The 15,017-nt window shown below is 40.7% G+C and overlaps 1 protein-coding gene across 2 annotated transcripts; it reads left to right on the top strand.

Annotated features, from left to right (window-relative positions):
• The first annotated feature begins 201 nt into the window (after positions 1–201).
• cdkn2d.L (cyclin-dependent kinase inhibitor 2D L homeolog) lies at positions 202–13,075 on the top strand. Of its 2 annotated transcripts, XM_018251325.2 has the most exons (4): positions 202–462; positions 5,541–5,574; positions 9,511–9,660; positions 12,313–13,075. In XM_018251325.2, exons 3-4 carry the CDS (start codon positions 9,520–9,522, stop codon positions 12,655–12,657), a joined length of 486 nt encoding a protein of 161 aa, XP_018106814.1. In that variant the 5' UTR covers positions 202–462; positions 5,541–5,574; positions 9,511–9,519; the 3' UTR covers positions 12,658–13,075. The 2 variants fall into 2 exon arrangements, with proteins under 2 accessions (XP_018106814.1, XP_018106813.1); XM_018251324.2 differs by lacking the exon at positions 5,541–5,574 and having other exon boundaries at positions 206–462.
• Positions 13,076–15,017: the final 1,942 nt, after the last annotated feature.

The raw sequence follows: 15,017 nt of genomic DNA, 5'->3' as shown, positions 1-15,017 counted from the left end.
ACCGATGAAAATCCCGCCCCTTCTTTTAAATCTGCTTCAAGACCCGCCCATTTTTCGTTTTTTTTCCCTATTGGTTGCGCCTATCCAATAAGCAGCTTCGGCTTTAGAATTCCCCTTCGTTTGGCAGCGCGTTACCGCCTAGCAACGGCGAGCCCCTCTGGCACGTGTCGCTATTATTGGATGGAATGAGCAGGGAGGCGTGGCTTCAACGTATAGCAAAACCAATGGCCGCCATTAGACGACGGCACAACAGTTGCCTTTTTCAAAAAAAAAAAACACACACACGCGTACCACGTGGGGTGGTGACGTCAGAGACCGACAACAAGCGATTGGAAGGCTGAAGCCAGCGATCCTCGGAGAGACGAGCTGTGTCCGTTGGAGGTTCCTTCTGGCCTTTCACCTGCTGGACACTGGGTCACGTGCTCAGCACCTGGAGTTAGCGCGGGAAGTCGGGTGTATAAGGTGAGATACGCGCGCTGCTTGTTGTCAGGGCTCTGAGATGCGCCGGCTGTTGGGAAGATGCACCTGTCACTGGCCCTAAACAATAACGGAAGCCGCCCCTGCTCTCCGGCTTTTCTCTAAGCACCTACTATAATGTCAGAGATAAATGATATACACTCAATGCTCCTTTTATTGTGTCACAAACCGGAGGACTTTCCTCTCTAAAAGAAACACCGACATGTTGCCCTGTCCCGGCTACTGACTGGCACCCAATTGCCTCACATTATACCGACTGGCACCCAATTGCCTCACATTATACCGACTGGCACCCAATTGCCTCACATTATACCGGCTGGCACCCAATTGCCTCACATTATACCGGCTGGCACCCAATTGCCTCACATTATACCGTCTGGCACCCAATTGCCTCACATTATACCGACTAGCTCCCAATTGCCTCACATTATACCGACTGGCACCCAATTACCTCACATTATACCGACTGGCACCCAATTACCTCACATTATACCGACTGGCACCCAATTGCCTCACATTATTCACATTACCATTATACGACTGGCACCAATTGCCTCACATTATACCGACTGGCACCAATTACCTCACATTATACCGCACTCAATTGCCTCACATTATACCGACTGGCACCCAATTACCTCACATTATACGATTACCTCACTTATCCCAATTACCTCACATTATACCGACTGGCACCCAATTACCTACCTCACATTATACCGACTGGTACCACATTATACCGACTGGCACCCAATTGCCTCACATTATACCGACTGGCTCCCAATTACCTCACATTATACCGACTGGCACCCAATTGCCTCACATTATACCGACTAGCTCCCAATTACCTCACATTATACCGACTGGCACCCAATTACCTCACATTATACCGACTGGCACCCAATTACCTCACATTATACCGACTGGCACCCAATTACCTCACATGTCTCCCCCATCACTGACATCTCATTCTGTGTCACTGTCACATAAATCCTACTGTATCCTCCTATCAGTGACATCTTCTTAAACCTGCCCCACCCCCTACACCAGGGGTGTCCAAACTTTTGGCTCGCCGGGCCACATTGGAAAAAGATAAAATTGTCTGGGGCCACACATGACATACACAAAAACACGTTTGATTTGTAAGAGTAAAGGAAATACACAGAAAAGAACTACAATGCCAGTTGGATAACCAGATGGAGCTATACACTGGAATATGGGACACCTGATATTAAATAGACTTATTATTATTACTAACTGGGCAATGGGCAGAGTCCCCCCTCCTCCTATTTCCTCGGGAACCAAGCGTTTCAAGCTGGGCCGCATTCATATGCATCCTGGGCCGCATGTGGCCCTCGGGCCGCAGTTTGGACACCCCTGCCCTACACCCACTGCATCTCACTTGTGCCACTTTCTATACCTCAACTTTATTCTCATCACAGTTGCTGGTTGGGTGGAACTTGACTCAGCTCCCCTGTTCATGATTATTCCTGGTTATATGCTCCTTAAAGGGGTTGTTTGCCTTTAAATTAACTTTTAGTGTGAAGCATAGAGGGATATTCTGAGACAATTTGCAATTGGTTTTCATTGTTTATTATTAGTGATTTTTGAGTTATTTAGCAGCAATTTCAGCAATCTGGTTGCTAGGGTCCAAAGTACAATAGCAACCATGCATTGATTTGAATAAAAGACTGGAATATGCATAGGAGAGGCCTGAATAGAAAGATGAGTAAAAAAAGTAACAATAACAACACATCTGTAGCTTTAGAGAGCATTTTTAGATGGGGTCAGTGACCCCCATTTGAAAGAAGAAGGCAAATAATTAAAAAATTATAAAGCTGTAAAAAATAAACAATGAAGACCAACTGAAAAGTTTCTTAGAACTAGCCATTCTATAACATACGAAATGTTAATTTAAAGGTTAAAACACCCCTTCAACCCTGTTGATTTAGTCACTGCCTCTGGGCAATATCTTACTCCCTCCTTTCCTTCTCTCCTCATATTATTTCTATTGTTAAAATCGCTCTCTTCCCTTCACAGTGTAGCCGGGATCCATCCCTTTCTGTTTCCACAACTACTATAACTCTCCCATGAGCCTGTGTCCTATCCCAGCTAGACTACTGGAACCTATTGCTCCATGCCACCCAGACTCCTGCATTTAACCCCTTCAGTCTCTTTTCAATCCCACTACTAGAATTCTCTCTCGCTCACCTAGAACCCACTTTTCTGCAGATTTTTTCCATCAATCAAATAACCCCAATATTCACTTCACTTATATGTCCATATGTTCCAATAATTAGATTGTAAGCTCTAGAGAACCTTCTTCTTCTTGACTCTAATAACATCTACCACATAATCACAATCATTTTTTCTTCCCCCCCCCCGAGGATGATCACTATGATGTGATCGAAGTGTTGGAATTTCTTTAGCTTGTCTATTAAAACCAGTTACTCTAACGGAGCCTGTTAAGTGCAGTATTTTTTTTGTTATTCATATATATATCAGGGATGCACTTAATCCACTATTTAAGATTTGGCCGATTCCTTCATGAACAATTCGGCCAAATACCGAACCAAATCGAACCCTAATTTGCATACGAGAAGGGAAAAAGTGTAAAAAACTATTTTTACTTCCTTGTTTGATGATTAAAAAGTTATGTGATTTCCCTTCCCACATGTACAAATTAGGATTCGGATTTGGTTTGGACAGGCACGAGGATTCTTATTACGTTTTTTGCCCGTTTGTAGCCTTGAAATCACTGGGGATATAGGTAGTAGGGATACATATACAGTATGTATATACAGTACAGTATATATGTGTATTTCTCTTGCTGTTCTGTAAGAAATTTTTGTTTTGGTGGGAGTATTATGACTATATTGAACCCTTGTCTTTTTTTATATTTTGCTACTAAGAGTTGGTGGATTACTTGTGTTTCATTTTGCTACTAAGTGTTAGTGTATTCATTGTGTTTCGTTGTTTCAAGTAACTGTCATTTAATTATCTTTATTTGCTCATAAAGCCTCCTCTGTTCCCACGTTTCTAGATCTGAGTCCATAAAATAGTAAAAATATGCTTTTGTCAGGAATGCCCTCATGTCTTGTATTTATTTATGGCCCGGCTTATTATTCAGCCATAGTGACACAATGATAGGCCAGTGTGGTTCACCTTTAAAGGGATACTGTCATGGGGAAAAGATTTTTTTTCAAAATGAATCAGTTAATAGTGCTGCTCCAGCAGAATCTTGCACTGAAATCCATTTCTCAAAAGAGCAAACAGATTTTTTTATATTCAATTTTGAAATCTGACATGGGGCTAGACATATTGTCAATTTCCCAGCTGCCCCAAGTCATGTGACTTTTGCTCTGATAAACTTCAATGACTCTTTACTGCTGTACTGCAAGTTGGAGTGCTATCACCCCTCCCTTCCCCCCCCCAGCAGCCAAACAAAAGAACAATGGGAAGGTAACCAGATAGCAGCTCCCTAACACAAGATAACAGCTGCCTGGTAGATCTAAGAACAACACTTAATAGTAAAAACCCATGTCCCACTGAGACACATTCAGTTACATTGAGAAGGAAAAACAGCAGCCTGCCAGAAAGCAGTTCTCTCCTAAAGTGCAGGCACAAGTCACATGACCAGGGGCAGCTGGGAAATTGACAAAATGTCTAGCCCCATGTCAGATTTCAAAATTGAATATAATAAAGTCTGTTTGCTCTTATGAGAAATGGATTTCAGTTCAGAATTCTGCTGGAGCAGCACTATTAACTGATTCATTTTGAAAAAACATGTTTTCCGATGACAGGATCCCTTTAAGTTAACTTTTAGTATGTTATAGAATGGCCAGTTCTAAGCAACTCTTCAATTGGTCTTCATTTTTTTATAGTATTTTTTTAGTTATTTGCCTTCTTCTGACTCTTTCCAGCTTACATGGGAGCCACTGACCTCATCTAAAAAACAATTGCTTTGTAAGGCTATACGTGTATTGTTATTGCTACTTTTTATTACTCGTCTTTATATTCAGGCCTCTCCTATTCATATTCCAATCTCTTGTTTAAATCAATGCATGGTTGCTAGGGGAATTTGCACCCTATTAACCGGATTGCTGAAATTGCAAACTGGCGAGCCGCTGAATAAAAAGCTAATTTACTCAAAAACCACAAATAAAAAATGAAAACCAATTGCAAATTGTCTCAGAATATCTCTACATCATACTAAAAGTTAAAGGATAAGTAAACCTTTAAAACAAGTGAATGTAAAATTGATGAGGGTGCTATTCTAAGCACTTTAGCAACGTACATTCATTATTAATTATTTTTTAATTCCAAAATATTAAGGGATACATGTGCTGTTTATTTGAATTAATTTAGTTACGATTGCGCTACCAGCTGGCCGTTTTCGCACCAGTCTGACCACCAAGTAGTCAAGGAAGTTGCAACCAGATTGCTGACTGGAGAATAAGAAGCTAAATAACACACTCTTTATGTCATACTAAACATTAATTTAAAAGTGAACAACCCCTTAAAAGGAATTGTTCAGTGTAAAAATAAAAACTGGGTAAGTAGGCTGTGCAAAATAAAAAATGTATCTAAAATAGTTAGTTAGCCAAAAATGTAATGTATAAAGGCTGGAGTGACTGGATGTGTAACATAATAGCCAGAACACTACTTCCTGCTTTGCAGCTCTCTTGGTTTCCACTGATTGGTTACCCTGGTTACCAGGCAGTAACCAATCAGTGACTTGAGGGGGGGGGGCACATGGGTCATATCTGTTGCTTTTGAATCTGAGCTGAATGCTAAGGATCAATTGTAAAGTATATTATATGTCCCATGTGTCCCCCCTTATAGTCACTGACTAACTCAGAGTTAGAGAGCTGAAAAGCAGGAAGTAGAGTTCTGGCTATTATGTTAGACATCCAGTCACTCCAGCCTTTATACATTACATTTTTGGCTAACTAACTATATTAGAAACATTTTTTATTTTGCACAGCCTATCTATTTACCCAGTTTTTATTTTCACACTGAACTGTTCCTTTAAAGCTACAGATCTGCCTTTTCTCTCACAGGTAAATAAGCAGCTCGCTGGCCGATTACATCCAGGTAACTGATCTGATGCTTCGACACGCATCTCTCTTCAGCCTTTGTTTGTTTTCTATAATGTTTCAGTTGATTTAATTTATACAGAGAGAGACGATTCTGTTGTTTTTCATGTTTAGTAACTGTCAGTATAGGGTACAGTTGTGACACTGGTGAGGGATACGTAGATGACAGTGCTAAAGCAACAAGGTGTGCGTGTGTGTGTATAGTCCATTATTTTGCACTGACTCGTGTCAGACTCTCTACACCCTGCCTACTTGTCTGTCACTTGTTGAAGTACAACTGTCAAGTCAACAGTTTGTCTTGCCATCTTTTTGAGATTTAGGGGGAGTGCTTCCGATCTGATGAGCTTAGGTTGGGGCAGTGGCAATAGAGGCTCAGCCTAAATCTCAGTTAGGGTACGATTAGAAAAAGCCAGACAAACATTGATTTAGTGGGATCCTGTTGGTCTTTGATAATAGATTTGCGTGTCACTAGGCTGTAACTGTGCACCAGTAGTGTTTCTCTTTTATCTGCATTGTGCCCTGTGTTTACTGGCAACATATAGCACAGCCACATCAAAGAAGTGGCAGTGAAGAGGTTAAAGGGGAAATTATGCTTCTGTTTGTCTTTTGTTTGCCTCTTCCTTTAAACGGACAATAAAGCATAAGGAAATTGATGTATTGTGTGTATAGAACATGACGTCTCTGCGTGTTTGGATTTACCTGATTATGAGCGATAGCATTTCTTCCTTAAAGGGGTTGTTCACTTTTGAATTAGCCTTTAGTATGATGTAGAGAGTGATATTCTGAGACAATTTGCAGTTCGTTTTAATTTTTTTTTTTTATTATTTATGGTTTTTAAGTTTTTTATTCAGCAGCTCTCCAGTTTGCAATTTCAGCTGTCTGTTTGCTAGGGTCCAAGCTACCTTAGCAACCATGGATTGATTTAAATAAAAGAATGGAATAGGAGAGGCCTGAATAGAAAAATGAATAATTAAAAGTAACAATAACAATACATGTGTAGCCTTACAGAGAATTTGTTTCTAGATGGGGTCAGTGACCATTTGAAAGCTGGAAAACTGAAGGTCAGTTGAAAAGTTGCTTAGAATAAGCAATAATATAAAATACTAAAAGTTAACTTAAAGGGGTGGTTCACCTTTAAAGGAGAACTAAACACTAAAAATAAATGTAGCTAAAAATGCCATATTTTATATACTGAACTTGTTGCACCAGCCTAAAGTTTCAGCTTGTCAATAGCAGCAATGATCCAGGACTTCAAACTTGTCACAGGGGGTCACCATCTTGGAAAGTGTCTGTGACACTCACATGCTCAGTGGGCTCTGATTGGCTGTTGAGAAGCTAAGCTTAGGGCTCGTCACTAATTATCCAGCAGAAAATGAGCTTCCCTGGCTGTAATATAAGCTGATGCTACAGGTTTGCTGATTATTAAATTCTGATGCTAATTGCACTGGTTTCTGTGCTGCCATGTAGTAATTATGTGTATTAATTACTAATCAGCTTTATATTGTGACATTTCTATTCTATGTGTACTGTATATTGTGAGTGGGTCCCTAAGCTCAGTAAGTGACAGCAGCACAGAGCATGTGCAGTGAATCAGCAGAAAAGAAGATGGGGAGCTACTGGGGCATCTTTGGAGACACAGATCTTTACTGCTAAAGGACTGTAGTTGCCTTAGACTGGAACAGAAGCACAACACATAATGTACAACGTTTCTAGCTGCTTTATGGGTTACAAATGTATTGTTATTGCTACTTTTTATTACTCATATTTCTATTCATACCCTCTCCTATTCATATTCCACAATTTTATTTAAATCAATGCAGTTGGGTAGTTTGGACCCCTAGCAACAATATGGCTGAAACTGCAAACTGGAGAGCTGCTGAATAAAATGGGAAAAAACTCAAAAACCACAAATAATAAAAAAATTAAAACCAATTGCAAATTGTCTCAGAATATCACTGTCTACTCTACATCATACTGAAAGTTAATTTAAAGGTGAACAACCCCTTTAACTAATTAAAGAGTAGAAAGCAAGTATAATTCGTGGATAGAAATAGGATATTTTTTAGACCATATAGCAAGCTGTTTCGGAGGTGCAGCAAGTGAATGTCGCTCATTTGACTAAAGCCTGCCATATGTCACCTGCCTGGGACTGACTGTCTCTCATTTGTCACTGAATGGCTGTCTTTTGTGAGATTATGTCTGGCTGTCTATAATCTGTCTGTACCCTCTCTCTGTTATGCCTGATGGTCACGTGTCAGATATCTGGCAGTAGCTTGCAGTCTCTCAGCTGTCTCGATTTAAGTGTCAGGGCGTTACCTACTTCTGATTAAGTCTGCTCATTCCTTGTGTGGTTTCCTCTGTGGTTGTCTGTTCACCCCAAGGGCTGGAGGCTGGATCTGTTGCAGTTTGCCCACATGTATAGAGGAAGCAGGTTGCACTGATCCAATCTTTCAGCCTTAGGGAATGATGAGATTTGATCACATGGTAAGTGTGGACCCCTGCACCCCCTCCCCAATAAACACGCATATGCTGCACTCTGCAACTTGCACAGATTAGCATGTATGGGACCTGTTATCCAGAATGATCGGGACCTGGGGCTTGCCGGATAAAGGATCTTTCCATAATTTGGATCTTTATACCATAAGTAAGAGTCCTGCGCAGAACCAATTTGTTAAACCCGACCCGGAACCGCAACCCACATACTTACCTGCTTGGACCCGCTACCCAACCCAAGTACCTTATCCGCGACCCCCTGACCATCAAGAAACAGGAAGTGCTGTCATTGTAAACCGAAAGTGACATCATTGAAAGTTGGCGTGATCAGAAAAAAAGTAGTAAAACAGGAAGTGCTGTCGTTGTACACCGGAAGTGACATCATTGGAAGACGGCGTGATCAGAAAAAAACGAGTTAAACTCGGTATTGACCTGAACTGCGACCCACAAACCGGGAGAACCGCCGACCCGTGTCTATACCTGATCCCGAAACTTCTATCTGCAACCCACAGGATTCCGCAGGCTTTTGTGGTTAACCTGCGGGTCGCAGGACTCTACCATAAGTCTACTATAAAATCATGAAAACATTAAATAAACCCAATAGGCTGGTTTTGCCTCCAATAAGGATTAATTATATCTTCGTTGGGATCAAGTACAAGCTACTGTTTTATTATTACACCGAAAAAGGAAGCTATTTTAAAATATTTGGATAATTTGACTATAATGTAGTCTATGGGAGACAGCCTTTCCTTCATTCGGAACTTTCTGGATTGTTCCCCAGAAATAAAGACTTTTTTTCTATTACTTTCCATTATTTCATTTTTACTGTTGTTCCACAAACTAAATTTAAATTTTAATGTCCCTGTCTCTGGTGTTTCAGTCTGGCAGCTCCGTAATTCAGGTGCAGAGTTTAAACTGTTATAATTTTGCAACATTTAGTTGATCCATTTCTCAGCAGCATCTCTGGAGTATTAGCAACTATTGTATCAATTCTAACAGCTGCCTGTAATGAAACCCAGAGATTCTGCTCAGCAGGGACAAAGATAAGAAATGTATCAACTAAATGTATCAATTTAGAACAGTTTACAGGGTCGGTGACCCTGCTTTAGAAGATGAAAAATTACACTTTAAACTTCATTATTAGAAAACAGTGACATAGAAAATATAGGGTAATAGGAAAAAGTTGTTATTTCTCGTGCTCTATCTGAAAACACCTAGTTGTTTGAAGGTGAACAACCCCTTTAAAAGGACATGTATCCTTTAATATCTTGGAGTTAAAAAAATTAATTATGAATGTAAGTTACAAAAGTGATTAAAATAGTACCCTCATCAATTTTACATTCACTTATTTTAAAGGTTTATTTATCCTCTAACTCCAGGGTGAACAACACCTTTAATTTCCCTTTCGTCTGATTTTTACTCTTCTTTTCTGATCTTGCAGCTCTCCCTCATGTTGCTACGAGAGACCAGCGCCGGAGACCGCCTGACCCGAGCGGCTGCCAGGGGAGACCTATTAGAAGTGAAAAGACTTCTCCATGAAGAGAGGATCCACCCCGACTGCCTGAACCGCTTTGGCAAAACTGCCCTGCAGGTGAGATGAATTAGTAGGGCAAAACAAAGCCATTTAGACCGAGTTAATGGGTCCTAACTAAAGAAGGGAGTATTTGTGACACATGAAGACCTGAAAAGAAACTAGACATAAGCTCAGAACTCAGGCCGAGCTCCAGTTGCATCTTATTATATTCCCTATAATGTTCTTCACCAATGAAATAGGAAAAGTAGTTTGCTCATAGTACAAGTTGATCCAGGGACTAGTCCGATTGCATTTTTCTCCCTCCGAGGCAAATTGGAGAGGCTTTAAAGGAGAACCAAACTCTAAAAATTAATATGGCAAAAATTGCCATATTTTATATAGTGAACTTATTGCACCAGCCTAAATTTTCAGCTTGTCAATAGCAGCAATGATCCAGGACTACAAACTTGTCACAGGGGGTCGCCATCTTGGAAAGTGTCTGTGACACTCACATGCTCAGTGGACTCTGAGCAGCTGTTGAGAAGCTAAGCTTATGGGTCCTCACTAACTATCCAGCAGAAAATGAGCTTCCCCTGTAATATTAGCTGATGCTGCAGGGCCTATTATTAAATTATGGTGCTAATTGTACTATTCAACTAATACGCTAGAGAGCGCTGATCAAACATTGCTCAGGAGTCTGGCATTTGTAATATCTGTTTTTTGGCTTTATTCAGACGCATATGAAGATTACATCGGAGGGTGTGCAATTCTAACGCGTTTCATGCCCTAGGACGGGGCACTTCATCAGTGACTGATGGGCATGAAACGTGTTAGAATTGCTCACTCTATTAAAATCACCAGACATCATGTCTCTCTACATGCAGAATTTGTGCAAAAGCCAGTTATTTTGTTGTTTGTACTGGAATCAGTTATTTGAGTGAGCTCTAATTCATCTGCGAGGAAAGGAGCCCCTATAAGATATATTGGATCATTAATTTGCCACCCAACTGCTGCATGAAGACAGAATGAAGAGAAACAGATGCTGAGAGAGGAATAGTGAAGAGAAACCTGATCATTTCAGAAACGATGCAGAATATTTAATTGATTGTATTTAGAAGGTTTCTTATTTCAGTACGAGGAAGCTTATATCAAATTTTCATTTTCGCGATAGTTCTCCTTTAAGATGAGAGGGGACGGAATATTAGAATGAAGGGGAAGAAAGTAAACTAACAAAAAAAAATTGAAAATCAAACACAATGAGGGGAGGTATTTCATAGTTCACTTCATGAGTACACACAATGAATGCCACTTACTCAGTGACACTTTGCCCGTGCCTTAATTAACCCCGGCTGCTGGGCGTGGGGCATAATTTGTTGTTTAGTCGCGCACACACCCTTAGTACAGGGAGTGGTCACCCAACAGTAGAACACAAGCAAGTAATAAGGAATGCCTCACCCAACTTCACCAAAAACAAGGCATGAGCCGGGCATTGTGGTGGATTTAAAGGGCCACTCAAGCCAAAGTGCAGTTTGTTCTGGGCCTGGAGAGCGTGTTAGAGGATTGCATCTATACACCAATTAGGTCATTGTCCCCCAGATATTGGTCAGACAGGCTGACTTGTCTGGTGAGCTCATGCTAAGACCATGTAAGGCCACCTTAAAGGGGTGGTTCACCTTTAAATGAACTTTTAGCATGTTATAGAATGGCCAATTCTGAACAAATTTTCAATTGGTCTTCATTATTTATTTTTAACAGTATTGAAATTATTTTTGTCTTGACTCCTGATTCTTTCCAGCTTACAAATGCGGGGTCACTGACCCCATCTAAACATAAATGCTCTCTAAGGCTACAAATGTGTTTGTTATTGCTACTTTCCAATCATGCCCTTTCCTATACATACCCCAGTCTCTTATTAAAATCAATGCATGTTGCTAGGGTAATTGGGACCCTAGCAACCAGACTGCTGAAACTGCAAACTGGAGAGCTGCTGAATAAAAAGCTAAATAACCACAAATAATAAAACATGAAAACCAATTGCAAATTGTTTCGAATATCACTCTCTACATCATACTAAAAGTTGACTCAAAGGTGAACAGCCCCTTTAAAGGACCAGTTAGTGCTTTTTAGTTAGAAAAAAAGACACCAACACATATTAAACTTTAAAGTCGCTAAGTCTTTATTAAGAAATAACTTACCGAAACTCCGCTTGCGCTCCTCTTCAGAAATGGCGATTGGTGGTCCTTCGTACGGGGCTCCATTTCTCCTCCCTGCCTTCCTTATAGTTGATAGCCAGAGAGTAGAAATCGAGCGCCGCATGATGGCTCGTTGCCATTTCTGAAGAGGAGCGCAAGCGGAGTTTCAGTAAGTTATTTCTTAATAAAGACTTAGTGATTTTAAAGTTGAATGTGTGTTGCCGTGGTTTTTTCATAGCATAAAAACTTTTTTTTTTTAAGAAAATTTTTGCTGTTCACAGACATGTGAAGCCTATGACACTCCATTTATTTATAATGACAGAATCAGCATCCTCTGTTCATAGCATTTTTTTTTTAACTGTCAGTTTGTTCCGTGTGCCTTTGGGACTGTTTTTACTCTAGAATTGACTATTCAGTGAGGTTATATTAACATTCTCTCCCCTTAACCACATGACCCTTCATTTACTTCATCCTCTTAACATTCTGTTGTGTTTGCTCCTCCTCCTTACTCTCACATCCTTTCTCCCTTTTTCTCTAGGTCATGATGTTTGGCAGCACCCCTGTTGCATCAGAGCTTTTAAAGCAAGGTGCCTCTCCTAATATTCAAGATTCATTTGGCACCACCCCTGCTCATGATGCAGCCCGTTGTGGGTTCCTGGACACCCTACAAGTTTTGCTTCAGCACGGAGCAGAGGTGAACACACCCGATGCGTCTGGCTCCCTACCTATACACCTGGCCCTTAAAGCCGGCCACGTTCCTGTCATTACCTTCCTTGCCCTTATCTCTGACCTTGAACATCGCGATCGGGAAGGGCACACGCCGTCGCAGTTGGCCGCCATCTTGGATCCTCGTCTGGCTTCCATATTTGAGCTCAGCACATAGAGGAAACACCCAACCTTGTCCAAACATGTTGCCATGAGAACAATTTGATACGGTGCTCAGTTTCTTTTCCTAGTGCAATGCAGAGTAGTGTGTAGATACTCAGTATTATTGTATGGTTCAGCATGTTTATTACTGACTGCGGAGAGCTGCAATAGTACCAATGCTCTATATATGGTCAAGAGTTTATAAAACTAGGAACAACTGCAGCACCCTTCAAGGCAAGGGGAACATTTGCTAGTGGTTAAATGCTGTTGGTTTTTGGGTAATAACAATGCATTAATGAGCACTTCTTTGTAGGGATGCACAGAATCCATAATTCGGTTTGGGATTTGGCCAGGATTCTGCCTTTTTCGGCAGGATTCGGATTTGGCCGAATCTTTCTGCCCAGCCCAACCGAATCTGAATCCTAATTTGTATATGAAATTTAGGGGCAGGGAGGGAAATCATGTGACTTTTTGTCACAAAACAAGGAAGTAAAACATTTTTAGCCCTTCCCAACCCTAATTTGAATATGCAAATTAGGGTTCGGTATTCGGCCGAATCTTGTGCAAAGGATTCGGTTCATCCTTACTTCTTTGTGTACATATTTACATACATGTGGCCGGTTACGTGCAGTTTTTTATTTTAATACTCAGGTCATGTATAATTATTATTATTTTTAATACTTCTTTCTCTCTTTGAAGTCCTTGTCAACTTGCCTTTCTGCAATTACTTTTATATGTTTAGTGAAACTTTCTAAATTACAAATGCATTTATCATAGATTAAGGTACAATCCACCTCCCTCACCTCCTCAGATATGATTGGTAAATCAAGATAATTACATGCCACTGATTAGTAACTAATTGCCCTCTTCTCTCCCTGTAAAGAATGGACCGATCTCAGACTGATAGCTCCGAACTGAAATCATTTGAATAATTGCTTTATATAACAATTTGACTCTTTCTTATCCCGGCTTTATTTTACTCCATTTCCACTACAAATACAATTGGGTTCATTTAGCAGTTGTACCTCCACTGGGGCTTCCCATATGCTGCATTGTGAATAATGTGCCTAGCTGGGGGGGGTGGGTTAAAGAGGACACCCAGATTATGCCCATGTTCATGCTGTATACAGAGTGAGGTGCAGCTCTTTGTGTTCTATTCTAGGAGTACAAAGAGGTGTGGCACAGGGTGCAACCAGCAAATTTCAGTGGAACCAGATGCAAAATAAATTTTGCTTTGTCCCTTTGTAGTACCCCTTGCATTCAATGGAAAAAGTAGCTGCATTTTGCACTTTCCACTTTGTTTTATCAATGAGATCCATCGTCTTTATAACTGCCTTCTAAATGTCCTTGATCCATATAACATTGTGTGGTTGGGAGTCCATCCAGCTGCTTACCATATTTTCTAACTCAGCCAAAGGGACATGCCCCAGTTTAAAAGGCAATTAGCACAAAATATTTATATCAAAATATATATGTCCCAAGGTTTGAATCCAGTAAAAACAATTTGTTTATTAGTGCTCACATATTAAAAAACAGATGCATACTGACCCCACATGGTTCACCTTACGCGTTTCCTACCCTCTGGCACTTAGTCATAGGTGTCTATCTATCTTTTGATATAAATATTTTGTCTTGATCCATATAACCCCTCCCTATAACTCCTCCTATTGCTCCATATAACCCCTCCCTATAACACCACCTATTGCTCCATATAACCCCTCCCTATAACACCACCTATTGCTCCATATAACCCCTCCCTATAACTCCTCCTATTGCTCCATATAACCCTCCCTATAACTCCTCCTATTGCTCCATATAACCCCCTCCCTATAACTCCTCCTATTGCTCCATATAACCCTCCCTATAACTCCCCCTATTGCTCCATATAACCCTTACTATAACTCCTCCTATTTCTCCATATAACCCTCCTATTGCTCCATATAACTCCTCCCTATAACTCCTCCTATTGCTCCATATAACTCCTCCTATTTCTCCATATAACTCCTCCTATTGCTCCATATAACCCTCCCTATAACTCCTCCTATTGCTCCATATAACCCTCCTATTGCTAATGCCACCTATAACTTTCCCTTTCCACCACCATTTCTCTATATCCAGCTCTTGTTTCTGTGTCTAGCCTCATATAACCCTGCAGTACAGTTACATGAATGGCATTATATAACCATTCTGTGTAATTCCTCTACTGCTGTATCAGCAAAAGAGAAAATACCATTCCATGAAGGCATCTGGTAGTTGTGGGTAGGCCCTGGCCCTGCAGAGAAAGAATGTCTGTTCCTCCCCACATAGAGCCATTGTGAAATGTGCTGATCCACCCCATGTCCTTTCATTAGACATTCCTACAGTAGCGAGTGGGAG

Source organism: Xenopus laevis, chromosome 3L (assembly GCF_017654675.1).
Source record: "Xenopus laevis strain J_2021 chromosome 3L, Xenopus_laevis_v10.1, whole genome shotgun sequence".
NCBI lineage: Eukaryota > Metazoa > Chordata > Amphibia > Anura > Pipidae > Xenopus > Xenopus laevis.
The sequence above is the reverse complement of the archived record's forward strand: the minus strand, read 5'-3'. Positions and strand labels throughout refer to the sequence as shown.